The following is a 26,701-nucleotide window of genomic DNA, read 5'->3' as shown; positions in this document are numbered from 1 at the left end:
ATTCATATATAAATATTGCTATGTTAACTATTATGCAAGACGACTACTTGGGAATTTTTCCTTACTGTACTTAATAATAAAGAATAAAATAGCCGTTATATGTATGCGGGTGTTAGACAAGGAAGCATCCTGGGTCCCTTGTTGTACCTTGTATATGCATTAGACTTTCCTAAATTGGACGATAATGAAGATTTGTCAATTCTAAACATTGACCCAAGAAACACACAAGCAGTGCCACTATAAAACTTCACTTAAAAAATCTCTGAATGGTGTAAAAAGTGGAAATTTGAGATATGCACCACAGGTGATACCCCTGAATGGGAAAATAGTTCCTAATGTGGACTCTGTTATCTAGGTTTCTTATTGCAAAATGAACAAGGCACCACACCTTAAATTAAAACCAATAATTGGACCAACATCATCACTACTTTCATTTTAAGAGACTCCTGGTTCTGAAGTCTGGTTGAACTTCATTGTCAAAGCAAGCTACACTGATCTACAGCTGTCTTCACGCAGCCATGGTAGATCATATTAATAGTCTCATCTCAAACTATCCTCCACCATAAAAGATGCGTAAAAAGAAAAAGACAGTCATCTTCAAGTAAAATATCGACTAAGTATCGCAATTTATGTTAAATATGTATTTTTTTAACATTGGGAGAAGGTTGACGCAGAATTATGACAATGCTCTCCTCCACTAGATCTATTGTGGAAATGTTAAATATTGATCCATTTAACATGTGTTCACAGACTCGCAGATCAACAACCACCACCATCTGTTTGGATTTTGCAGTATTTAAAAATAAACCCGGCGATTTACATTATCACGAAGAACAGTCGTAAAATCACGATTGACTTGTGAATTAATAGGGAAATCCGTTTAAATCGAATCTCTTATCAGCTAAAGATATTAATTTCCTTAATGCAATAATTAATAATAATTGTATCACACAAGGTCAGTAAACAGAAACCCTTTGGCAGCGACGCCCGTCGATTTTTTCTACTTTCACGTCTCAGAATTACATAATGGACTGGGTCAACAATTAACAATCTCCGGTTACACGGGTTACAAGAGATTTTGCACTATTTTTATTCTATTTATTAAAACTAAGGTCTATATTTATCAATTATTATCATGTAAAAAAATCAAACTGAACTAAATTATGTGTTTTTATTGCTCTGACTCACTTGAATTTTACAGTTTATTTTGATTGCTTTTTACTATTTAATAGGTTTAGCCACGATCAGGGCATTTTCTGTCATAGTTTCCGCACGTTTTTCTAATTTATTTTAATAAGTTTTCTTTCTGCTTTCTGTCTTCTTGCATTGACAATCCGTTTTGTCACCTTATTCACAATTTTTACAAAGTTTTTGATTGGAATTTGTGGTTATTTTATTTTCCCTTGGTAGTTATATTCTTACTAGTTAATTAAATTTAAATTCTATTGTTAATTACACTGAATTTCCAATTTTGTCGTTCCTTTATTTTTTATTTATTTTTATGCGTATTAATTATGTTGTTTCACTTCTGAATTCTTTATTTGAGCAGCTGGATATTTTTATTAATTGACAAACTCTGTTTGCATGTATGTTTTCCTTAATTTTTTTCTTAGGATTTCATTTTCTTTTTGACATGGAGGTTAGAATTGTATGTTTTTGTGGAATTTGTGTAATTTGTGGTCAGTTAGAATTTTTAGCGAATAAAGTTTTTATATATTTTTACTAAGTCCTACATGCATTAGACGGATTCCATACACAGTTTAATTTTATTGCTTGATTTCATAGTTTAGGCCATATTCAGACCTTTTTTATGTCTTAGTTTAGTCCCTTTTTGCAGTTTCATTTAGTAAGGTTTTGTTGTTTTTCTTTAACTTTTTCTTTACAGTGGATGCTTTTAGATTTAGCTTCTCTCTTATTGTAAAAGGTATGAGATATGTTTTCTTAGGGGTTTCTCACACCATCTTCCTAAATTATTTCTGGCGTTTTGCATCTGATTTAAGAGTGTTTCTTTTATGGTGTATCCAGGTCATCAATTAATCCCCACTAAATGTTTCAAGTTTCACGATAAACTCTTTACCCACCCCCACCTCCCTAGCTCAATCCATGTCCTATATAATCTGGAAATGTCCCTGGGACCTCCTCGCTAAGGACTAGCCCTTGAGTAAAGTTAGGGGAACAACAATAGTTGCCAACTCCCCTCAGGGCGTGTATTATAAATATGCATTTCATGAATGTCAAAATGTATTATTTTTTACAGATGATAATAAATATTTTATTGCATTAGGAAAAAAAGTTAGCTATTGCTGTCAATTGTATGTCTGTGGTACTTGGTTTTTGAATAGGGTTTTTTGTTTAAGTTAAACTGGTCTTAGCGATTGATTTATTATTTAAGCATTTATTAATTTATACACTTTTTATTTCATTGCTAGTTTATCCTATATTTGTTTTTAATGTTCTATGTCTTTTTTCCTTCTATTTCGTTGTTTGGATTTTGAATTTGTATGAGCTCAAATCTGCACATTGAGAGGGAGAGAGTTGAGCCTAGTACTTCTCGCAGTACACCAGGCAATTCCAGCTTTTTTAATTTACAATAAATTAACGGAAGGCCTCTAGAATCTCCCCACCGCCATGTGTTCGTAGTCTGGGGTCATACCTAGGTCTTGTCCATCCAATCGCTGAGGTTGCTGTCAATAGCTAGGTCATTTCAGCACCCAACGCATGCAGTTCCCAATCCAAACCCATTCACACCCTTCATACATTTTTTCATATTTACATACCATTCACTTAATTAAGGTGAGGTGTGGAGTTTTGATATTCCAACACATTTGTGTATAGGGTAACTAACTAACCTAATAGATGATGGGTACTCAATATTCTGCCTGTTCACACTACATATTCACGCTAATAAATACATTCACTCTCAACACATGCTAGGGGCACACTATCATTGCCACATCTGATAAAACGACCCTGTTTTTACCAAGAAACTGAACATGGGACCCAGATACTCGCTGCCTTGTTCAAGCACAATGCCCATGTCAGGTGGCACATGCTTTCAATGGAGTCTAGGAATTGCACCCTTCAATTTGATGGGACACTTTCTATCTATTTTGTTGTTTTATTATGCACTTATTGTTTATGTGTTAAACTTATCTACATTTAACCTATAAGTATGGCATATTGTTTTGCAGGTTAGTTGTTTGTTTATAAATGCTTCTTTTGAAAAAAAAATGGTAACTTATTTTAATTTGTTCCAGGGTGATCAATTCGAAAGATCATTCTTTTGATTAAATTTTCCGCCCCAGTTAATAGTTAAGATATAGTCATCCATGCCAATGCTGTTTTCTAGCGTTCACAGTAGATAAGATAAAAAAGTTTTTAGAATATAAAATTAAAAACTTTTTTTTTATTACATCGTGTATGTGTCTGTTTGTTATTTTGAGATAGAATAAAGCAGGTCACCGGTTCAATGCTATTAATTTAATACAAATTCATTGCTCCTATTTATCATAATCAGACAACTAGATCGGCAGTGTTATTTAATTAAGAGGGAAAAAAACTTGTAGTAAATGATACCTGATAACATTTGCATAGTAAATCGCCTTGTTAATCGTCACCGGGTTTCTATATAAATTTACAAATCCTGAAACAGATCTGCATATTTTTAAAAATTTTGTATTAGTAGTTCAGCGGAAAACATTGTAATTGTGTCAACGTATTCTTTTTATCAGGCATTGAATAAAAATACTTAAATTTTATATAAAATAAATAGAATTTAATATTAAAAGAATTTAGGGTATCCACAAATAGGGTAATAATTACAAATTAATTATGAAACTAGTTTGGTCGTTTCTAAACATTTTGATCTGTAAATTGGTGCTGTTTTCAAGTTTTCAACAAATGACAGTCTTTTTAGACTGTGTTTTTTGTGTGTTACTATTACAAACAACTCAGGCGATTAGTAGTTCAAGGTGATTAAGGTCTATCTGGCAGCCACAAAGCAAAAACAATAATAATTAAAAAAAAAAGCTAGCTTTTATCTTTCTTATTTAGAATTTTAAGATGTTACAATTCCCCTAGTTATTACATTCTACTGGTATTCTGATTTTATTATTTAACACTAATGCATTGGGGGAGGGGATACAATAAAATAAAACTTTCTATCTTTTATAATTAAGTTTGTAATGGATTGGATAATTTTTAATTATTTTACTTCGATTGTGATGAATAAAGAAGCATAATTATTACACACACAGTAGACTTTCGTATCCGCAGTTGAGAACTCACTAATGAAGCATTGGAAGAACAATTAAATCACCAAATATTAGGATGAAGTAATGGATAAAATATAAGAAAAACAGGGGCAAACAGTAGACAAATTTGGAGAAATCTTTCGATCAGCTCAAATGTTGAGAGATAAAATCATAAAATATCATGGAATGAAACATGAACGTATCACAACCCTAAGTCAAACCTTTCCAATTTTTAAAATTTTAAGCAGTTGAAAAAAAAAATCAGGCAAATATCAGCCTCCTATAAACTATGTTCTTTGAGAATACTGAAATAGTGAACTTTGCTCATTCATCACCATCTACTTCTAACGAATTTATCATTTTTTATAAATTTTATCTTTTTTAGGTCCTAATAATATTTTCTCATTTGTTTCAATATTGTGTGCATAAGCGGTGTGTGTACATATGGTTTTCCTGCTTGGAATAAACGTTACATATATACAATAAATTTTGTTCTATTAATTAAGGTTTTTAACTGAGATAAAAAAAAGTTAGTGTCACGAGCGGGATTCGAACCCATGACCTTTGGATAGATACACTACTACTCTACCACTTGAGAGATGGGTTTGAAACTAGTGAAGTTATATTTTGTATTTACCATACATTGTATTTTCTTAAAAAAAAAAAAAAAAAAAAAAAATTGAGTACCTGAAATTCAGGTACTGGATACAAAATAATTAATGTTTCGGTATTATAAAGAACCTTAAATTGGAGTTGGTTTGTAAATTAAATTCTTTAAATTAGTTACAAAGTTAAAATCACAACTTATATAATTGATTATTTGAGTATATAATTATATGTATGTTGACTTTCTAAGTATTTATAGAGCAGTTTAACAATTATTTATTAAGTGTAATATAATTTCTTTAAATGTTTTTAGAGGAGTGCCTGGCTTGATTTGTTTTTGGCTGAATCACTTTGGGAGTTACATGGAGGAAAAACACCTGCTGAAATAATCTCTCTAAGCAGGTAACTAATTTTATAATAACATAGCATTACGTTAACAATAATTTCTATTCTTTTATTTTCAAGCAATAACATTGGAAATGTGTTGGCAAATGAAATAGTCGCCGATATTAAAAATATTTGCACGCTCCGTAGCGAAGATGATGATTTCAAACCAATCCAGAAACACTTTTTGTGTGGGAGAGGTTGGAGGAGCATCGCGCTTCTCCATGCACTCGGAGTGCAGGTAATTTGTGAAGAAACTAATTGTTCTTTTCTTGTAATTTACTGCCAATTTATTTTTTTTAGGATGTGTTATGTGCTGCCGAGCTGACGAACCTATTGACGTCGGTTTACGCAGTGGATGATGGACACACTGACAGTGTGAATCCTTTTGTCGTCCACAAGACTGCCCCTGATATCGAACAAGTCTGTAAATTTCGTTTGATATCTAAAGTCAAATTAAGGCTGTTCTCCATATCAAACGGTATTGATGGTTCTTCTCCAGGGCCTAGCCGAAAAGTTAGCTCTTCCTCGCATTGCAAAAGAGAAAGAAGACAAGAGGAGAAGGTGAAAAGTACTACAGATTCGGAAACGGTCGAACCCGAACCTCACAGGGCACACTCGTTAAAACTATGGGTCGATCCTATGGATTTGGAATATTGCACGTCAGTGCGTAGCGATGATGAATTAAAAAGAAATCTCTCATGCCAGGCAGCATTTTTTAGAAAGAAAATTAAGAAACTTGTACCTGATGATTTTAAAGATGAAAAAATAACAACAGTTTTAAAAGAAGAAATGAGCAGTTATCAATTCCGTGTGTTAGTAGTCGAAATATTGGAAGGATTTTGCCAGATGGAAAAGCCTAGAAACAATCTTACTATAGCGTGTTTTAATTTTGCTCTGGAACAATTGTGTTCTCTGCAATTTAGCACTGTAGCTAACGCGTCCAAACAGATCAATGAACTTAAAGGTGGTATGACACGTTTGTTTTTGACAGCATTAGACAAAGTGCTATTACAAGAGGATGCCACCAACTCCATTGTTACTAAAGGTGCCTTACCAATTATGCTGAGACTTTTAGAAGATGGAATCATAAAAGCTCATAATAGTAAAAAGTATAATGCGCTTTTACAAGACTTCATTTTTGGAATGATGTACGCTGTGATTAACCTGATTCATAGTCTTCTTTTACAAAACCAAAATCCAGAAAAAATACCAATTTTTTTTCCATACTTTCAACAGTTTTTACATAGTTTTAATGGTAGGATTATCGATAAAACAATTTTTTGTATGATACAGGATAACAGCGAGGGCTGGGATACTTTAAACCGTGTTAAGAAAATAATAGAATTGCTCAGTGAATTGATTTTAACCTTTAAACAAATTCGAACCAAATTTGTTCATTTAAGGACTTGTAAAAAAGCAAAACACAAGGGTTGCCGTTATGCATTGGTGTCGCATCATCATGATAATATTTTTGGAAAAGTGTTTACAAACAATTTACTTCCATCTTCCCACTTGAATGTTCAGAGCTGTGCGATTACCTCTCTATTTATGATTTTTACCAGATTTCTTTCGGAACAGGCAGGAAGAGAAATTACTATAAAAACAATGCAAGCGATGATGCAGTGTGGAACTTGCTGTTGCTTTCCGGCGCCAACTCTCGTGTCTCGTATCTTGAAGGTGATCCAACAGTCGGATACAAAAGTCAAAAATCTTGGACTGTTACTTCTAGAAAAAACGATTTATCGAGAGGTGGGAGCGATAGATTTAGTCACGATGTGCCAGGTGTGCCTGAATGTCGAAGAAAAGGAAGACAAATCTTTCGCCGATCTTACAAAACACAGATGGACTTGTCTAGAAGCGTTTCAAGACATGCTGCTTTCATCAAATTATAACATAACTTACACAATAGGTTCCCACCTCATGAGAATAACCCCTAGATGTTCCATTCAGGTAAAGCGCGAAATACTTTTTGGTGTATTTTACCCCGTTTTTCTAAAAACAAAAAGACAATATGAGAGCAATAAGACTGAGAAGGAAAGATTGACTACAACCATATGTCTTTTAGCATTCACCAATCTTCTCGGACGGATGAGATTCGCCGATGAATTTGTACATAGAAATGGCATGGTCCATATTTTAGATTTGGTTAAAGATAGAAACTTCACTAATCATTGTTGCATAATAATCGAAATGATAATCATCATATGTGTGTGGAAGTTAGAGAAACAAAATATCGCTGATATGCTTGAAGAAAACTTACTAGAAATTCAACCACTTCTTGATTTTGTCCTCAAATGCACGACTGAATATCTCAACTTAGTGAGGAAAACGGAAGTGTACACCAGGAAGGAAAATTGTACTGAAATTATTTTCCCCAAAGAGACTGACATCGACAACTATAATAAAATACTCGAGAAGCTTGGGTTTTTCTGGAAAAGTTGGATGAATCTGTGCCTTTACTGTCCACAAATTCGCGCCTTTTTCGACAGACGTTTGAGCATGACTTGTCACACCCTTCTTTTACCATTTTTACAATTTATCTCAAAAAGGATAAAGAAAAAAGGTAATTCATTCATTCATTACTACATAAAATTCTATATACGATCTAAAAAAAATTTTTCGTTTTAGAAGAAGGAAGAACAGACTTTAATGATAAAATTCACTTGTGCAATCAACTGCATTTGAAATTACTGGAATCACTAATAATTTTGAGTGTCATTTGCCCATATTCTGGGAACCCAGGTACTGTTTATTAACTTTAAATGCACAATAAAATTTTTTTATAATGTTACTTACATTATACAACCAAAGTTGGCTTTACGATAATCAGAACATAACCACATTTCTACTTAAAAATTGATGAGTTGGTAAATTATGTTGAATAAATTTATATTTTGGATTTTTTTATGAAAAGCATTAATTTGATAATACCCCGTGATTTGCTTACAATTGGAATAAATGGGGATTCAAAATGATAAGTTTGTGGCATGGACGATCGAAGTCATGGTTCAAAAAGTAAAGCAGCGGCAAATTTAGCCAAAAGTCGTGGCTTTGAATACCACCTGTGACAAATTTTTCAATTAGAAAAAAAAATGTGTTCTGATTTAGTTGTTTATAAGGAAAAAAAATTATATTCTAATTCTTTTAATATTTACAATTAATTGACTGTTTTATTCTCTTAGGAGGGATATTGGGCTTAAAAACCAAACTGGAAGAAGTAATCGAAGGAGAACTTGGTCTAAAGCAAATTTGTGACGTCTTTATTCGAAGCAGTGGTGCAAACCCTAGTAAAAAGATTTTGGTTCCTATCCATCCAATGCCAAAAGTTTGTTTTTTAAAAATAAATAATTTTTTGTCTATGTTATTGTATTTACTGAGTCTGGTTATGTGCAGCTTGATTTAGAATTTGGACTAGCAAACGCTTTAGAGGACGTTAATTCTGATTCATCTCTTGAAAATTCCGCAGATGAAGGATACGACGCTGATATCGATTTACCTTGCCAAACCCTACAAGTAAATATGAAAATTTGTATTTATTGATGTAAATTAAATCAAATGCGGTGCTTATGCTTTATATACCTTTCACTAACCGAGACAAAAAACATTAAATACGTGTTTTTTTACTTTTTGTAAGGAAAGAAGTTAAGGCAAAAATAAATACAAAAACCATAGATAAGATTCAATCATATTTATTGCAACAATATTGATCAAATTAGTTACATTTAAGTCAGCCACAACTATAAAGCAAGGGGTGAAGTTATTTACAAGATGTACTTACTCTAGATGACTCTCGTCATTCGACTCCCCTAGTCTCAACTCTCTGGTTTTGTGTCATTTGACTCTCTTTAGTTTTGACTCTACTCATTAGTCGATTCTGTTTGTGTCAACACTTTCTGGTTTTGACTCTAGTCATCATTCGACTGTCCTGGTCTCAACTCTCTCTGGTTTTGGCTCTAGTCATCATTCGACTCCCCAGGCCTCAATTCTCCCTGGTTTTGACTCTACTCATCATTCGACTGTCCTGGTCTCAACTCTCTCTGGTTTCGACTCTAGTCATTATTCGACTGCCCTCAACTCTCCTAGTCTCAACTTTCTTTGATCTTGACTCTCCCTAATGACTTGACTCTACTCATCAATAGGCTCTACTGGTCTTGACTCTCCCTGGTCTCGACTCTCCTGGACTCGACTTTCTTTGGTCTTGACTCTCCCTAATATTGACTCTACTCATTAACAGACTCTCCTTGGTCTCGACTTTCTTTGGTCTTGGCCCTACTTGTTAGTCAGCTCTCCTGTCTCAACTTTCTTTGGTCTTTACTCTACTTTTTAGTTGACTCTCCCTGACTGCACTCACCAGTTGACTCTCTGGGTGTCAACTCTCTTTCATCTTGACTTTCCCTAATCTCGATTATACTCATTAGTCAGCTCTCCTGGTCCTGACTATTTTTGGTCTTAACTCTCCCTTATATCGACTATAATCATTAGTCGGTTCTCCTGGTTTCAGCTCTACTTGTTACTACACATTGACGTTCTTTAGTCTTGACGTCGTCAGTCAACTCTCCTGGTCTTGATTTCTTTTGTCTTGACTTTCCCTCATTGAAGTTAAACTGACTTTACTCATCAGTTGACTCACCTGGTTTTGACTTTCCCTTATCCCGACTTTACTTGTTAGTCCACTTTCCCTGGTCTTGACTCTATTTGTGTCTTGGCACTTCACTGCTTCCTTCATGTCTCAATATATTTGATTTTCCAATCCTTGGAATATTGGATTATATTGGTCCCAAGTTGTTGGTAGGAAAAGCAAATGCATCCTGTGCCTGTACAAGACCCCATAATTTCTAGGAGCTTCCATTCCTAGCCCATCCGATTGACACAATCCTAAATTTATGGTGATACTAGCTTGCCTAATTGCAAAGTGTGAGAACTTTACCTTAATAAATAATTCAATACTGTTTTTTGAAAACATAATAATAATATTAACAATTGCAGTGTATTATTTATTCTAACTATTTGGGGTTTACAAAATTAATTAAATTATTTAATTAAATTGAAATATGATTTAAAAAATGTAAACTTTTTTAAAGGAAAAAAATAATGCTTCTGTGAAAGGGAGTTTACCTCCGAGCAGAAGAATCTCTTCATTGCATTATGACAGGCGGTACTGTACAATAGCCCATCCGAGTCTTTGGCATCTTGTCATTCATCTTATTGTGACGTACTACAAGTAACTTTTATCTTCTATTTACTTATATATTTTGTTTTATTAGTATTAATTTTTTTTTTTAATTCAGGGACAAGAAATGGTCAAAGGAATGCGTTCATAGCATTTACAAGTTGAGCTCATGCTTGAGAGACAATCCCGAAAATTCAGTCAAGCTTTCTAAAAGCGGTTTCAACAAAGAATTAATCTTGAAATTTTCAGATTTATTAATTTCAGATGAAAATAAAAATATTGGTAAGTATGGAAAAGTATTGAAGACAAGATTACTGATAATTTTATGTATTTTTTTTTTTTTTTTTTTTAAAGAAATGCAAAGTGCAGTGTTAGATTTGTTCGGACATTTGGCTAAGTACAATATTGACTCTAGTGAGCTAACTTTGTTTATTAGGCTTTTCACCGCAGATAAACCTCCTCTTGTAAGTAAGAGTTTAAAAAAAATCCTCGAAAAACAAAATTTTACAAAATTTTATATATATCTAAATTGTTCCCAGAAAATGTTATTACCGTGCCTTCTAAAATTATTGAGTGGAATTGTCCAACAGCCAAAATACATTTTATGCTTTCCAGCTGCATATTCAAATACAAACTTGGTCAACTCGACCAATGCTCACAAACTGAGTATATCAATGCATCAGAATCATGTATTAAGCGGTACGTTTTATTTGTTAATTTAAAAAAATTGTTTTTAAATATTGAAATATTTGACATTTTAAAAAATATTTTAGGAATGCATAATTCTTGGACGAGGAGTGCGCTATTTCTGCCGATCAACACTGAGCTCGGTTGGGCCATGTGGGTTCAAGGATTTTCCATTTCACTCTGGCTAAGATTGGAAGCAAATTTACCTTCAGAATCAATGGAACCAAATGATGGTATTATTATTATTATTAAAATTTAATAAGTAAATTTAAACAATGCTTTAATATACAGGGTACACAGAAAGTACAAGCTCTGAAAGTGGTCGAAGTTCCGGATTGGATGAGTTCGATGTCAATCAGTTGTTGCATATAATCTCAATTGGGTATGAAGCTCATGTTCTTGAATTTTGGGCTGATACTTCCCGAGGTATTAATGAACATTTAAAAAAAATTAATAAATTTTTTTGCTGTTTTGTTTTGTCACATTCTATTTATTTTTAGAATTGTTGTACATACGTTTAACACGTCCAGATGGGGCCAAGCAGGAAGTTGTATCCGAAGTTTCCCTCGAGGGTCGGTTGACATCTAATGCATGGCACCACCTAGCCATTTCAGTTCGGGATTCCGTTCACAACAGTAGAGTCGTCATTGAGGTCAGTTATTAAAAATCGTTCGTGTGATAAAATAATAATAATAATTTTAATTTCAGGTTTTATTGATAATTGATGGATGGTGTGAAATGCAAGTCCCTCTTATCTTTAAAGGGATTCTAATAAGAAAAACCAAGCCGACCAGTCTTATGATCGGTGATACCAGGTTTGGCGTTGAAGAGGGGCTCAAAGTCGGCCGTTGGCAACTCGGCGGGCTGATCATGTTTAGAAAGCCCGTACTCAACAAGAAAACGAGCATTTGGCTCACGGCTTTGGGTCCCGATTGTTACAACATGACCCATTGCAGAGTCGGAAATGTAGAACCAGCATGGCACTCAGTCTTCAACCCCAAAACGATGACAGTCGGGATACCATGGAATGATTTACTTAAAAAAAAGGACATAATAAAAGAGTTGCAGGTATCTAATTTTGATTTAGCTGTGTTAATAATTGTCAATAATTTTTATTTTTTTTATTTTTAGGAGGCTGTGTTGTTAAGTTATTGCTCAAAAAGCCCAGATGTGATCAACTTATATCCTATGGCTTCAGCTTCTTCAAGTAATATTAAGATTTATATTTATTAGAACTTTCAGTAAACAAGATTTGAAATATTTTATAAGTTATTAATAAAAAAAAGTTTTCTTTGATATGTATTTGAACAAACTTATTAATATAAGCAATTCTAGCATGTTGACAATTAAGTCTTATTGAAAATAAATATTTTTGAAGGGTTGACTTTTGATTTAAAAGAACATAGATTTGTAGGATTTTTTTTTAATGCAGGCGGGCTTGGTGGAGGATTCCGAGTGATTGGGATGGAGCAAAGGAGCAGTCAGCTCGTCCCGATGTCCGTACCTATCGTCATGTACTGCACTCCTATTTTGCAGAACTACAGCGCTCTGACATCCGCTATCGACAATTTGGGCGGAATATCTGTTTTTGTCATTCTCTTCGCCAGGGTATGCTGGAGATAATTTATAATATTCTTGTCATGGATAATTTAAAAAAATATATTTTTACCGGTAGGTGGTTGAGCTTGGCGGGAACGAGTTAGAACAGGCACAAGCCTTAGAATTATTATTGAGGTTGTGCCACTCGCAGCCTCATCTGAAATCGGAATCGTTCAGCTACCTTCCTCTTATGCGACATGTCATCGAGACAGATCTTTGTAAACCTGGACCACATATGCTAAAGGTAAATTGTGATATTTCATCCTGTGGTCTGCGGGCTGATGGACCTATAATTTTATAGTTACGTTCCTGGTCTACCTATCCTCATTGATTTTGTCTTTGTCATAAAATGCTGAAACTCTGACAGATAAAAACAACGAGGATAGGCAGATCAGTACGTTGATTATCAAACTATTATTTTATCAGTTGGTTATGCTTTTTTATTATTATTATTTTTTTTTATAGGCAATTTTGGATACTTGTTGCGATAAACCAGGGCTTATAACAGTATTGGCAGACAAGCATCAGGTGACCACCCATGGAGATTTCATTTTAACAGAACCGTTTGTAGTAACAAAATTGATAATTGGACCTGCGAAATTTTGGATGCCATGTCTTTCAATGTTTCTGGATGCGTTGCTTTACATTCTTAGAGACGACCATCCGTACAGGGAATTCAATTCAAATCAGCTCAACCGTGCAGAAGCTTTAGACGCCCTTCTTTACTTTTGCAAGGTTTCTACTTGTAATTTTATCCATTAAATTATGAGATTTATACAAAAATTTGAAAATTTAGGAAAGACTTGTTGAAGACATTGGAAAACTTGACTCTTCCGTGTGTGCGTCCCTTGTCGAAGTAATCAGAGGGCTGATGACTGCTCCGCCGCAGTTGCACCATCTCACTGTTTTAGCCGATTATTTATTACTTGCACAAGCGTCTTATATTTCTTTTGCAAGGTCTTCTCTCTATTTTGTTCTCCCTCCAAGGCCTCCGTCAAAATACAAAAAAACAAATAAAAGTATTCACCTCATCGATAGGCAGGATGTGAATGAGTATAAGGTTCTATTTACCCAGCCTGTTGACCCAGGGCAACTCGAAAATGCCGTTAATAATATTCAAGTATTTTATTTTATTTTTTTATCCGTAAGATTATTGTTTTAAAAGCATTTTCTCTCTTTAATAGTTGAGGCAAAGTGGGACTCAGGGAGTAAATTCTGTGGGGAAGGTTCGTATTAAAGAGATAATTAATAATCGGAAAGTTCCATCCTTCACCGATATCCAGGTACTTTAAACTCATATTCTTGATATTTCACTGTAAAAATTGATAAACAAATTTTAGCAAAGAGATACAGTGAGCAATACGAAGCATTTACATAACACAGGCCAGAATAGATTAATGGGTGATGTAAGTCTTAAGCAGCCCATAGACGATCAATATTATTGCACAATATTTTGGGTCATGCAATTTAATTGATCGTGTGTAGACGATATTGTAAGTTTGTGCAATACATGAAAAATTGAAAATATATTGTACAACCAGAAAATATTGCACTGTCTGTTGGCATTATTGTGCAATATCAGTCATTTTGTGAAGTATCAACAAGTGGTAAAATATTGCACAAACTTCAATATCGCCTTCAAACTATTCAAGTTCATTGCACAAACAAAATTTTGTACAATATTATTGAATGTTAAGGGGCAACTGTCAAATTATTGGGCAATAATATTGATCGTCTATGGGCCACTCTATCCTCTATTTATTAAAAAAAAAAAAAATAAAATAAAAAATAAAAAAAATAAACTTTACAAAAGTTGGTGACATTTTAGCCAAAGGAGACAGCGAGGAATAAATCAAACCATTCAAATTGCATACTGAACAACAGAAATGCGAATTATACAAGTGAGGATAGCTCATCTACAGAAGAAGAAGACAATAAATGCAAAGAGCATATCTTTACACAAGAAGAAAATGTATATTAATAACCAAAAAATATATTTATGCAAAAATCACAAATGTACGTTGTTTCCAGGCACCTGTGGATGTTAAAGAAGGCGACGACATAACGGTTGGACTTTTGAGCATTTTAAGAGATCAAATCGTCGTGTCACCAGACAATATGGCCCATACAGCTCTACAAAACATTTTAATACCAGAATCGTTTATCGCAATGGTTAATAAAAATAATACAAATATTACAACTGCTGTTGTTAGGGTAAATAATGATCTTATAACATTTTTGATTTTTTAAAAATTTTCATTATAAAAAAATTATTTTTTTTTTTTTAAAGGTATTATCAGTCTATTTAGAGAGAACTAATTCCGAAGAGAAAAACAGGTTTATCAAGTTTCGAGGATTTCATCTTCTCGCAATGCAGCTCAGTTATGTGATTCCTACTGCAGATTTGGCCGATGCGCTTGCTGGTATGCCATTAATGTTAAAAGTTTTTACAAATTATCAAGTTATTTATCGATATCGGAAATTTAAGGAATTGTGACACGTACTCATTGGTTGACGTTAAAACAGCAAGTGGAAGCCGACATAAATGACTTTTATTTGCCCGGCCTTCCTCCTCTGTTGAGCATTCTTCCAAAATCTGTAACTCATGTCACTCTCTCCCATGACATTACAGTTTTTCTCCACCATCTTTTTCTCAAGGTAAGGCTTTTGAACATTTCTAGCACTGTTTAAATATAAATTTTGTAAACCTTGTTTCAAAATTAAGCTTTTTTTGGGTGATAAAAAAAATGTTTAATATTAGATTGGAGAGTGGAAAAATATTTTGGAATACGGACTTGTTGAAGTGCTCTTAAAGACCTTAGTTTGTGTCATACATCAGTACGATTTAAGCAACACTCAAGACAGCAATCCTAATTTAATCATCACTGACATCAACAACTCTTTTTCTTCCATAGGTCAACATGCAATCCAAACATCAGGAAGTAACAACATGCAGGTGAGATATAAACGTCAAACTTTACAAGTGATGATTAATTAAACAATAATTGAATTTCCAGATTTACGCAGACGTAATAATGCAAATCGAATACGTCTATGGCCTTGAGAATAAAAGTTGTGGAGATGGGTCAAAGTGTTGTGTTGTCATTAAACAACTTCATTGCTCATACATTCAATCCAGCCTTAAATATATTGTCGATGCGGTTTCAATGCATTCAAGGCGATCCTATTTTTTTTCATCTGGTATTTACAATAATTATTTATATGTTTATCTTTACAATTTGATTTTTATATTGTTTGTAAACACAAAACACAAATGTACATTTTTCATCATGAATTTGGGTAATAACAAATGCAGTGCATTTGACCGAAGCACTTATCAACTTTTTTTTTTAATAACTTTATTTAAACTTTTAGTACCTTATAGTTGTGGCATAATGTTTAACGGCATCAAACAGTTCTTTGATCTTTAAGCTCAGCAGCTCCCCCCATTAATTATTTATACATGATTTAATCTAATTTAATCACAGTTAATTATAGTTAGTTATCATATCGGTGTGTCGCTTGCGCTTGAGTCTGCGGTGTGGACGTGCAGGAGGTAGGTGGTCCGGTATTCCTTAGATTTCTGTGTTTAGGTGGGACTGGAACTTGCTAAACATCTTCCGGTAGCTGTCTCTCAGAGCATGGTCCACTAGAGGAATGTCCAGGTCTCGGTGCAGTGAGGTATTTCGCACATACCAGGGGGCTCCAGTTAAAATCCGTAAGGCCCTGTTTTAAAATGTCTGGATTCTCTTAATTTGGCTGTTCGACTCTGAGGCCCGAAACCAGAGCCATATGGGTCGAATGAGGGATATATAAAGGGATAGTCTTTTGTTGCTCAGACTGATAGTTGGGCTCTTAAGTAGTGGTTTAAGGCCAATTAGTCTGCATCGTGATCTCTTTAGCACATCGCTTATGTGTTGATGCCAAGTCAGCCTCCGGTCAAGAGTAAAACCCAGATATTTTGTGTGTGCCGATTCACTGATATTCTTATTATTTAGTACCAGTTGTTCATTGGCTTTTTTCAGATAAGTGAACTGGACTAATTTTGATTTATCTGGGTTTAGCTTGACTTTCCACTTGTCCGCCCATTCAGAGACTTGGTCAGTGACTTGTTACAGGGTCTGTTGTACCTCTGTGCTGGTTTCCCCTGTGCTCAATATAGCCACATCATCAGCAAAAAGTGCTGTCTTGACTGTTCCTGGAATTTGGGATGAGAGATCACTCACGCTCACCAAATAGAGGAGAGGCCCCACAATGCTGCCTTGTGGGACATCAGAAGCACTTATCAAGAAAGAAAAACTGAGTCGTTGAGTCTTCCATAGGCTGATGTCTTACGCAATTGTTTTGACCGAAGTGCTTATTGGGAGAGAAAAACTGAGTCGTGAGTCATTCACAGGTTCATGTCATGCGTGGCTTTGACCAAAGGCTCATGTCACATGCTGCAGTTTTTACCAAAGCATTTATCGAGAGAGAAAAAATTGAGTCTTCTCATGCCACATGCAGCACATTTGACCGACGAAATTATCAAGAAAGAAAAATTGAGTCGTTGAGTCTTCTGAAAGCTCATGTTAAATGCAACAGTTTTGACTGAAGCGTTTATCGAGTTGTTGAGTCATCTAAAGACTCATGTCACATGCAGCGGTTTTGACAGAAGTATTTATCATGAGAGAAAAACCGATTCGGTGAGTCTTCCATTGATTCATGCCACACAGCGATTTTGACTGAAGGATTTATCAAGAGGGAAAAACCAAGTCTTTCCAAAGGCTCATGCCACATGCAGCGCTTGTGACTGAGACGTTTATCAAGAAAGAAAAACAGTCATTGAATCTTTCAAAAGTTCATGATACATGTAGCAGTTTTGACTGAAGCATTTATCAAGAGAGAAAAATTGTATTGGTATCTTCTGTAATCTTCCGTAGGAGTATATCACATGCAGTGGTTTTGTCTGAAGTGTTTATCAAGGGAGAAAAATGGAATCAGTGAGTCTTCCATAGGATCATGTCACAGCAGCGGTTTTGACCGAAGCGTTTATCGAGAGAGGAAAAACCAAATCAGATGAATCTTCCAACGTTGCAACTACTGAATACTAGGTGTTTTAAAACCTGTATAGTAGGGTAGTCTTACACCACTAGTTTTCAGTTTCAAAATGCGCATAATAAGCATTACTAAGTGTAACAGCACAGTGCTACCAACTTAGTTAAACGATTTGGTCAAAACATGAATCTTAGCGTAATGACGCACATAGCAGTTTCACTTTATTTTGTTTTCTTTAAAGGTGAAAAGATAAACATTATAACTTAAATATAATTAAAAATAAGCTCACTAGATATCAAAATGTTGGCATATGCTATATACATAATAAAAAAAGTATTTTTTGATTTTCGATATTGCTTATACTTTTTATGTAACTTAGTGTGGTGCTTTAGCCAATAAATTAATTGTTTTTTCTAATGTGTTTTTAGTCATGACATTTAACAATGATGATAACGAATCGTATAATTCGTCATCAAGCTGTAATGTCACACAGCTCGCCAGTAAACTTTCAAAATCCGAATTACATGACAGATTTAAAACTATAATCAGCAAAGCTGCTGAATTGGTCGTTTACACAGGTAAAGTTAACATTAAGAAATAAGATTGTAATGGTAAGTTTTTCCGAGTCATGCTGACAAGCGTTGTTTTTTTTACAGAACCGGTAAATGATGAAAACATCGTCAAAGGAGAAGAAATGAGGAGAGTTTCTGAATTTGCAAAGGAAGTCTGGCTCTTCATACTTCAGTCTTTAGTAACAATAATTGAAAGAAAATCAATGTCGACAAGATCATCATGGTCCAATGTTATCTGGGCCGTCAGAGAAACTGTCAGGTAAATTTTAACTCAAATTATTCAAGCTTTATATAATGCACAATATAATAGATTCTTGTTATTTAAAAAAAATTATTTAGTGATATTTATGTAAAGTATGTAATGAAAAAGCTAATGTCATGACTAGACTCGAACCTACAACCTCCCGCTCTTTACTCTGGTGCTCTGACTTTGGTCCCCCAGGACACAAAATCTTCATATCGACCTACAACTTTTTCACATTTCCCTCTTTTTGCCTTATATTCAAATTTCGAATTGGATGGTTTTAGTCAATCAGGAAGCTGCTAGTGAAGAGTGCATGTACTTCAATAATAATTGTTGTGTTCCACTCGTGACACTATTCCTTTTCAAGACAGTCACAAATAACCAAAATTGTCAAACAGTCTAGACGAGTCAGCTACAACTCCAACTCTTGAATGAACTTATCAACAAATCAACAAAAGGACTTTGCCCAAATGCAGCTTTCCAATACCAGTTTCCATGCTCAGCTTAAGCGTGTTTCAGGATCTTCTTTCTGCAGCTTCCTGGGTCCTTGACAGATGACTTTATGTCCTTGCTGGCTCTGGTCAGCTAAGTCCCAGACGGAGTGTGCTTGACTTTTGCTTTCCAAACCCCTTTTATACCAGTTTCTCGACCTGAGTAGGGGAGGAAAGGAAAATCAAGTTCATTGGGCCAGGTGGAATCGGGGGTTTTCCTTTATGGTCCCACATGATGGGAGGTTCAGTTAAGAAGGGTATCGCCCAGTTGACATGACCCTTTCATGGTGTCACACATTGCTGGTTGAATTGTGTCTGTGATAACATTCCCACACAAAATAACACTTCAACATTTGTTATTTAGAGGACAGACAATCTAACTATTGCAGTTCTATGGTCTCCAGGTTTTTGGGAAACACCACTTGCTTCCTTCTGGATGGGCGATTGCTAGGTTGGCCCTTGGAAAACAATTAACTACTACTTACTATACTAACATTTTATTATCCTCAACGAAATTACATAAATGAATTTTGTTTCTTGTCGATTATACAATAATGGTATATGGGATGGGGGCTTCCTATCAAGTGCAGGTTCCAGAATTACACATGAACTTACAGCAAAGGCTTGGGTTCCTATTTACAGGTGTTACAATTCCCCAAACTATTCTACGAAGACAGGATTGCCTAAACTACTCAGCCTGAGGGGGACAAAACACAAGACACTCACCAAGTATCAGCAAGGCGGCCGCGATCATCTTCTTCCATTTATATCAATGATCTGCCCGACTCCATCCAGTCCTGTCACCTATATGCCGATGACTCCCAAATATACATATCCTTCCACCCTTCTGATCTTCACTCGGCCACTCTCATGATCCAAAAAGATCTAAACTCCATCAACGAATGTGCCCATAAAAATTCCGTAGTCCTCAATCTGTCCAAATCCACCGCCATAATTATCGGGTCCTGGCAACTCCTTAATTCCCTCCCCAGCATCCCACCTCTCATGCTAAATAACCATCCCATCCCCTTCTGCTCTTCGGTTAAAAACCTAGGAGTAGTTTTTGACCTAAACCTTTCCTGGCATTCTCACATTTCCCAAATTTCCCGCTATTCCATTGCCTCCCTCAGCCTGTTTCGTCGGTCCTGGCTTCTCTTACCTTTCTCCACCCGCAAACTCCTTGTATCTTCCCTTATACTTCCTTTCTTCGATTATAGCTGTTTGGCATACGGTGGTCTCTCGGGGGGGAGTACGCGCGATTGAAGCGTATTATGAATTGTTGCGTAAGATTTGTGTACGGGGATCCCGGGTGTCGGGGTTGTATTCCCAACTTTCCTGGCTATTCCCCTCCTTCCGTGCACAGTATTTCCTAGGTTGCTTTCTTTTCCAGTCCATCCACACTCGTCGTCCTCCTTACATCATCCAATCCCTCCAATTCAACTCCTCACATCTCACTCGTAAGACCCGCTCATCCCCAATCGACCTTATCCTTCTGCAACATACAACCTATACCTTCGAAAGATCCTTTCTGATCCGAGCCCCTAAACTGTGGAACTCCCTTACCCTTTCTATTCGTCACGCTGCCTCCTTTTCCTCCTTTAAATCCCACCTGTATAATCACCTCCTCTCCCTCCAAGCAGAGACGTCACGTTAACATTTGTTATTTTTGTTTAATATTCTCGTAATTTTTTCTTCTGTCCTGCCTTATTGGTATACATTGTGCCAAGATTTCTCTTTTTTTTTTTTACTTTTAACTTCATAGTAGGAACTTCCTTTATTTATTTCATGTAAATTATTCTTAGGGGACACCAGTCCCAGAATAAAGTTATTTTTCTTCTTCTTCTTCCCAGCGTTAGAACAAGACTGACTCAATGTCCGCCGTGCGAAATGGGATCCGTCTGTCTCACATTTCTTCCCTCCCAGTCTATACACTTTTTCTACAACGTTAAATTAAACTAAAACTAATTGTCTCCCATATACTACAGCGATCTATCAGATTTACAGCCTTCTTTTTATTGGTTGTTTGTCTTATCTTAAAACTGTTTTTTTTTTTTTACTTTTTTGAACAACTATCTAAACTTATTCTAAGATGGGAATCTGTTTTTTTTTTTATTGGGGGCTACTGACAAAGGTGTCATTAGACCCCAATGCATTGCGAGGGCCAATGGGGGTGGAATATTGAGTACCCATCGGCCCTCTTACTCATGCACACCAACGCAACACATCTAAAGATGGGGAAATGCCTGTTTTCTTTAAAAGTTGGAACAGGGGACACAACAACATACACGTATGTCTATGGTCAGCCTTTATCTCCAGTGCCATGCCTACTTTTCTCCTTTAAGGGTTCAAGGCCTGGCACTTCTCGACTTAGTGTGCTTTCTTTACAAACAGGGCATCGTGCAGGGTTTGTACCAAAAACAGGTGACCGTATGTCAATTGAGTATGCCTCATAGAGGTGAGCACAATCCTTCCTTGTGTTTTTATTGGTGGGCTCAGTTTGCTCTTGACATGAAAGAGCTTCTCAGATTAAATGGCCCATTTATGATGCTAACATTGATCATGTTATGCAAGTATATTTATTTTGCAAATAACTAGTAGTAAATTACTATTACTACATTCACCAGTTTTATTATTTACATGTTTTATATTGATTTTTGTATTTTATATTTTCTAATAAGCCAGATATTAATTTTTCAGTTTTTGATGATTATATCTTTTTTTTTAGAACTCTAGGGTCTCAGATGTTTGTCTGGCTTCTTTCGCCATCGCACAGCAAGGATTTGAAAATGTTCTTAGTACAGACTCTCGTGAATGAGGCGAGGGCGAAGGACGTCCTCGTTTACATTATTTCAAATGCACAGCTTGAGAAAACCGTGGCGCTGTATTTGTGGGACCTGCGCCACTGCGTTACAGACATGTTAGACAGCGATATTCAAATGTGCGACGATATAATATTCAAAATTGAAGAGTGGTGCGGAAATTCCGTGCTGGGCATCATAAACGGGAGTCCGAATGACAAATCCGCTGAGCTAATTATGGAATGCGTTCAACAAAGTTTCGAAAGATATACTTGGAACACACCTCATATCACACAAATTCACAAGTATGTCAAAATTCCTTGTCACAATTATTATTTTTTAAATAAATTTTTAATTTGTAGGGTTGTATTCAGACATGAAACGCTTATAATGGAATTAACAGAGCGTACTTTTGGAGTGAGCAAAGAGGTCGACACGGTTCAAGGCCATCAGAAAAAGCTCCATCTCGAGACGATCAAGGCAGGCATGGGAGCAAAAGTGCTGACCGTTTTTAAGTGGAAGGAAATAATTTCAAATCTCACTCATGAACGCGCTGTATGGCATTTTCCGAATACATATCCTCAGTCTTGGGAGCTTGATCGTACAGAAGGGCCAGGACGAGTCAGAATTAGGCTGAGGCGCTGTCATTTAAAAATGGACGAGAGATATTTTAAGAAAGAATTCATCGTGAATTCCAGTATGTTACTTTTTCTCACTGTATTTTTGTATTTTTTATTTCTTAATTGTATAATTTTTTAGGAAAAGAAGTGAAACAACCATTCAGCTTTATTTTTGAAGGAGCGCTGTCAACTAGTTCTGCCCTTATTGACAGACTACATTCAAATACAAAAATAAGACATACATGCCAGGCAAGCGTCATTTCGCCCGATCTTGTACTTCCAGGAGAACTTTTAATTGGCCATTGTTCATTATATTTTGTACCAGGCTCTGATGGAAACACAATGGTAGTATATCAAATTTTCTTTTTTTTCCGATAACCAAGAAATTTTTCTCAAAATGAAATAAGCATAGATTTTAATAACATATAGCCTTTTTATGTTGTAAACCTGAAAACTTCATGACTGGAAGTATTATCATATATTTTTACTTAATTAAAAGAAAAAAAAGACAAAGCATTGCCAAATAATTTATGGAAATGTTTATTTATTTATTTTTTGTAAAGGAATGGGCATTCTCTGAGATCAAAGAACTTCATAAAAGAAGGTTTGAACTTCAGGATAGAGCACTTGAACTATTTTTGACAAATGGAAAAACTTATCTCATCGCTTTTGAAACATTCAAGGTATCTACGAGCTCAAATAAAACTCGAATATGATAATCAACTTGTGCCCTTTTTTTCTAGGATCGTGATAGTTTCATAGCTGTCCTTCACGAATGCGATCTCGGGAACAGAATGGCAAACGAGCAATTGAGCACCGCTGTGCAAATGTGGTGCGAAGGCTTGATAACAAACTGGGAATATTTAATAATATTGAACACCCTCTCTGGCCGGTCTTACAACGATTTAATGCAGTACCCCGTACTGCCGTTTATACTGTCTGACTACATGAGTGATGTTCTGGACTTAACTAACCCCAAGACTTTTAGGTAAGTTTGTCATTTCTTAATTAGTTCAAAATTTTCATTTTTTTTAACATACTTCTTTTGATTGAAGGAATTTAATGAAGCCAATTGCGATACAAGAAAAACAGAATGAAGCTCATTACATCAATAATTATAATGTAAGTTTTTCTTTTCAATTTTACAATTTACAAATTATCCTCATATGAGCAGGTGAAAGTAATAGAAATCTATCTAATATCTTTAAAAAAAGGCCACTTCTTCACTTTGAAATTTTGTTAAAAAAAAATTATATTCACTAACCCAACTAAAACATTGTTTTTCAATAGTGCATTTCATACAACACATTTCTCATTTTTAACTGACAGATTTAATCTGATGAATATATCACATCTTGCATTGCATCTTTTGTAATTAAGTGGAAGTTTGGATCGTCTGTTAAGTAGTAAGATTTTTAAGCTTGTTTTATGATCATAGATAATTTTTTTGTTTTTGAGAGTATTACTGATAAGACAAGTACATTAAAAAAAAATATTTCAAAGTGTGCCAATTTTTTTTCTCTAGTAATGTCTCGTATTAAGCTATTGTTAAAAACTATCTAATATTAAATTTATTTGTAGTATTTGCTGAATGAAATTAACAATGATGAGCCGTATCACTACAGCAGCCACTATTCGAACTCAGGGATCGTACTTCACTTTCTCGTCAGGCTTCCTCCTTTCACGAACATGTTCCTGAACTATCAGGTATTTTATTATCTGGCCTAACTATTTCTAGTTCCATAAAGTCAAGCGAGTATTATTTAAGGATAACAATTTTGACTGGCCCGATCGAACATTCCACTCGCTGAACACAACTTGGAGATTGACCAGTAGCGAATCAGTAACCGACGTTAAAGAATTGATTCCTGAGTTTTTTTTCCTTCCTGAATTTCTCTTAAATTTAGAAGGGTTCAATTTTGGAACGATGCAAAACGGTCAGATTGTTGATGATGTAATTCTACCTCCTTGGGCAAAAGATGCCCGATTATTTATACTAATTCACAGGTAGTTTTTTAAAATATTTTTTAAATTGGATTTTGGTAAATTTTGAAACATTTTAGGCAAGCACTTGAATCTGAAAATGTGAAGGAGTACATGCCTCATTGGATTGATCTGGTTTTTGGCTACAAGCAAACCGGTAAAGAAGCGGTAAACTCAATCAACGTCTTTCCTCCTGCGACATATTTCGGTTTTGATCCTGAATCTATAAACGACCCGATTGCTTGTTCGGCCCGGAAGTCAATGGTGAGGCTGTACGGACAGACCCCCAAACAGCTCTTCGACCACCCACACCCGATGGTCGTCAAAAACCTCACACCAACGCCGACCGCTCCGCCTGTCTTGCAAAGTAATTAAAGTTGAAATTTTTAAAAGACTCGTTTTAAAATATAATTTTTAGGTGTCAAAGGACTAAAATGGGGGCATTATGTGGGATCGCCAGCAGACAGCCCGCCTATAATGGTCAGCCAGCGTAACCACTATTATCCGATAACAACCCTTGTAGCTATGCTGAGCAATGATGTATTTGGTCTGGCGGCTAATTCCACATTGCTTCTCAGCTACATAAAGGAAACATCAACATTGACAGCAAACAAGGGTCCTTCGACAGTCTTTGGTATGAGGAAAACAAACATCACATAAAAATAAATTGACTAATTTAAATAAAAGAACAAGCCAGAACAGGAAAAAGCCCCCAAAAAGCCTTGAAATAACTAAATTTTGACTTGAATTTTTATACATCAAGCTAAATAATAATTAAGTTGATCTAATTGATTGAAATTGTTTCTAATTTAGGAGCTGCTTTGATAACTTGGTGTCATGGGGATGGAATAATTAGGGCGAAACTAACTAAAGATCAGGTTCCGTTTCCAGCAATCGGAGCGTACGGAGAGTCGATTTTATTTTGCACATCCATTCCTGATTGTAATCAGCTCTGGGTCGTTTACCTCTCTGGAAAAATAAACGTTTACAAGTAAGAGCGTTGTTTATACGATTGTACGTTTTATATTGACTATGTATTTTTTCTCCACCTTTAGATACTATTTTGATAATACAGGCAAATCTGTTGAATTTGATGAAGTCCCAGTGACATTAGTAGGCCACAAGGATATGATATCTAATGTAGCTATATCGAGGCTTTTCTCGATTGCTGTATCTGCTTCGCACGACGGTTCTGCTTCAATTTGGGACATAAATACTCTAACATATATTCGTTCCCTACCTGTGATCTCAATACCGGTAAATCAATGACTTAAAAAAAACCAAAAAAAAAAACACCTAATTTATTGCATAATTTAGATTACTTTGGTGAGCATAAGTGAAACGTTAGGTGACATCGCCACTGTAGGACAGGACCCTGGGGGTGGATCAATCCTTCGCTTGCACTCAATTAACGCCAAACTTATCGGGAGCTTAACCACTGAAGATAAAATCACAGCGATTACGATTTCTTCAGCCCCTGAAGGACTTTCAGTCAATGTTATCGCAACAGGAATGATCGACGGTGTTATAAGGTAATTACAATTAATATTTTATTTTTAAACAATTATTTAAAAAAAAAAATTTATATAGGTTGTGGAGTACTTGGGATTTGACACCTGTAGGAATTATTACAGCACCTGTTCTAGTTCAACCTATAATTTGGTAAATACTAATTCTTTATAACCTTTGTTAACTATTATTATTATTATTATTATTTAAAATTTATTTTTACAGTTTATCATATTCCCAAGATTCTCAACATTTATATGCTTCTACTGCTGAAGGCCTTGTTGTGATCTGGCAAGGGTCATCGTTGAAATCAGCAGCCGTCGTTCCAAGATTCTTAAATCTACAATAATCCATGTTTTTCAACGAAATGTGATTCAGCGTATCAAATCAGTATTGAATTGCGACAATAATTTTAAGTTTTTTGTTTTGTTGAATTTCGAGCGAATGAATTGACAAGAAACCAAACTTTCAATGAAAACAATTATCAATTTTTAGTGTGTGTAACAATTAACTTTTTTTTGTGTGATAAATTGTATATTCAAGATTTTTAAAAATTGTTGCAAAATGACTAAAATTACAACAGGCCTGTTACTTTTTTTAAAACTGAATGTTCGAAGTTTATTGTACAATAAAAATATTTATTTGTGCAATATTTCAAATGTGATATCTTTAATAATAGTCTCAGCCTTTTAGCTTGTAAAGTTTCTGATCTCAATAGTTTGTTTTTTTAGGTACATAATTGTTTTTT

At 35.1% G+C, this 26,701-nt stretch overlaps 1 protein-coding gene across 3 annotated transcripts in view; it reads left to right on the top strand.

Moving 5' to 3' along the window:
• Positions 1–26,402, top strand: part of LOC106668017 (lysosomal-trafficking regulator) — a 41,294-nt gene extending 14,892 nt beyond the window's left edge. Inside the window, exons 2-45 of one of the 3 annotated variants that reach the window (XM_014396388.2) lie at positions 5,173–5,261; positions 5,325–5,484; positions 5,547–7,809; positions 7,875–7,988; positions 8,429–8,571; positions 8,640–8,759; positions 10,328–10,467; positions 10,535–10,698; positions 10,771–10,880; positions 10,956–11,115; positions 11,190–11,336; positions 11,395–11,529; positions 11,604–11,755; positions 11,812–12,171; positions 12,235–12,310; positions 12,536–12,711; positions 12,779–12,946; positions 13,168–13,437; positions 13,499–13,822; positions 13,887–13,985; positions 14,043–14,108; positions 14,531–14,674; positions 14,734–14,916; positions 14,993–15,125; positions 15,191–15,360; positions 15,464–15,658; positions 15,720–15,903; positions 18,165–18,314; positions 18,393–18,567; positions 21,769–22,146; positions 22,204–22,538; positions 22,601–22,806; positions 23,025–23,144; positions 23,205–23,449; positions 23,517–23,583; positions 24,043–24,168; positions 24,230–24,468; positions 24,525–24,811; positions 24,863–25,078; positions 25,258–25,435; positions 25,500–25,701; positions 25,762–25,976; positions 26,035–26,106; positions 26,179–26,402. In XM_014396388.2, coding sequence (XP_014251874.1) covers positions 5,173–5,261; positions 5,325–5,484; positions 5,547–7,809; positions 7,875–7,988; positions 8,429–8,571; positions 8,640–8,759; positions 10,328–10,467; positions 10,535–10,698; positions 10,771–10,880; positions 10,956–11,115; positions 11,190–11,336; positions 11,395–11,529; positions 11,604–11,755; positions 11,812–12,171; positions 12,235–12,310; positions 12,536–12,711; positions 12,779–12,946; positions 13,168–13,437; positions 13,499–13,822; positions 13,887–13,985; positions 14,043–14,108; positions 14,531–14,674; positions 14,734–14,916; positions 14,993–15,125; positions 15,191–15,360; positions 15,464–15,658; positions 15,720–15,903; positions 18,165–18,314; positions 18,393–18,567; positions 21,769–22,146; positions 22,204–22,538; positions 22,601–22,806; positions 23,025–23,144; positions 23,205–23,449; positions 23,517–23,583; positions 24,043–24,168; positions 24,230–24,468; positions 24,525–24,811; positions 24,863–25,078; positions 25,258–25,435; positions 25,500–25,701; positions 25,762–25,976; positions 26,035–26,106; positions 26,179–26,302 — 9,780 coding nt within the window. In that variant the 3' untranslated portion in view covers positions 26,303–26,402. Of the gene's footprint in view, positions 1–5,172; positions 5,262–5,324; positions 5,485–5,546; positions 7,810–7,874; positions 7,989–8,428; positions 8,572–8,639; positions 8,760–10,327; positions 10,468–10,534; positions 10,699–10,770; positions 10,881–10,955; positions 11,116–11,189; positions 11,337–11,394; positions 11,530–11,603; positions 11,756–11,811; positions 12,172–12,234; positions 12,311–12,535; positions 12,712–12,778; positions 12,947–13,167; positions 13,438–13,498; positions 13,823–13,886; positions 13,986–14,042; positions 14,109–14,530; positions 14,675–14,733; positions 14,917–14,992; positions 15,126–15,190; positions 15,361–15,463; positions 15,659–15,719; positions 15,904–18,164; positions 18,315–18,392; positions 18,568–21,768; positions 22,147–22,203; positions 22,539–22,600; positions 22,807–23,024; positions 23,145–23,204; positions 23,450–23,516; positions 23,584–24,042; positions 24,169–24,209; positions 24,469–24,524; positions 24,812–24,862; positions 25,079–25,257; positions 25,436–25,499; positions 25,702–25,761; positions 25,977–26,034; positions 26,107–26,178 lie in introns of those variants that run through there. The other 2 variants (XM_014396389.2, XM_014396390.2) reach the window with 2 other exon arrangements.
• Positions 26,403–26,701: the final 299 nt, after the last annotated feature.

The sequence above is a fragment of the Cimex lectularius genome, unplaced genomic scaffold (genome assembly GCF_000648675.2).
Source record: "Cimex lectularius strain Harlan isolate CLEC.00 unplaced genomic scaffold, Clec_2.1 scaffold88, whole genome shotgun sequence".
Classification (NCBI taxonomy): domain Eukaryota; kingdom Metazoa; phylum Arthropoda; class Insecta; order Hemiptera; family Cimicidae; genus Cimex; species Cimex lectularius.
The sequence above is the reverse complement of the archived record's forward strand: the minus strand, read 5'-3'. Positions and strand labels throughout refer to the sequence as shown.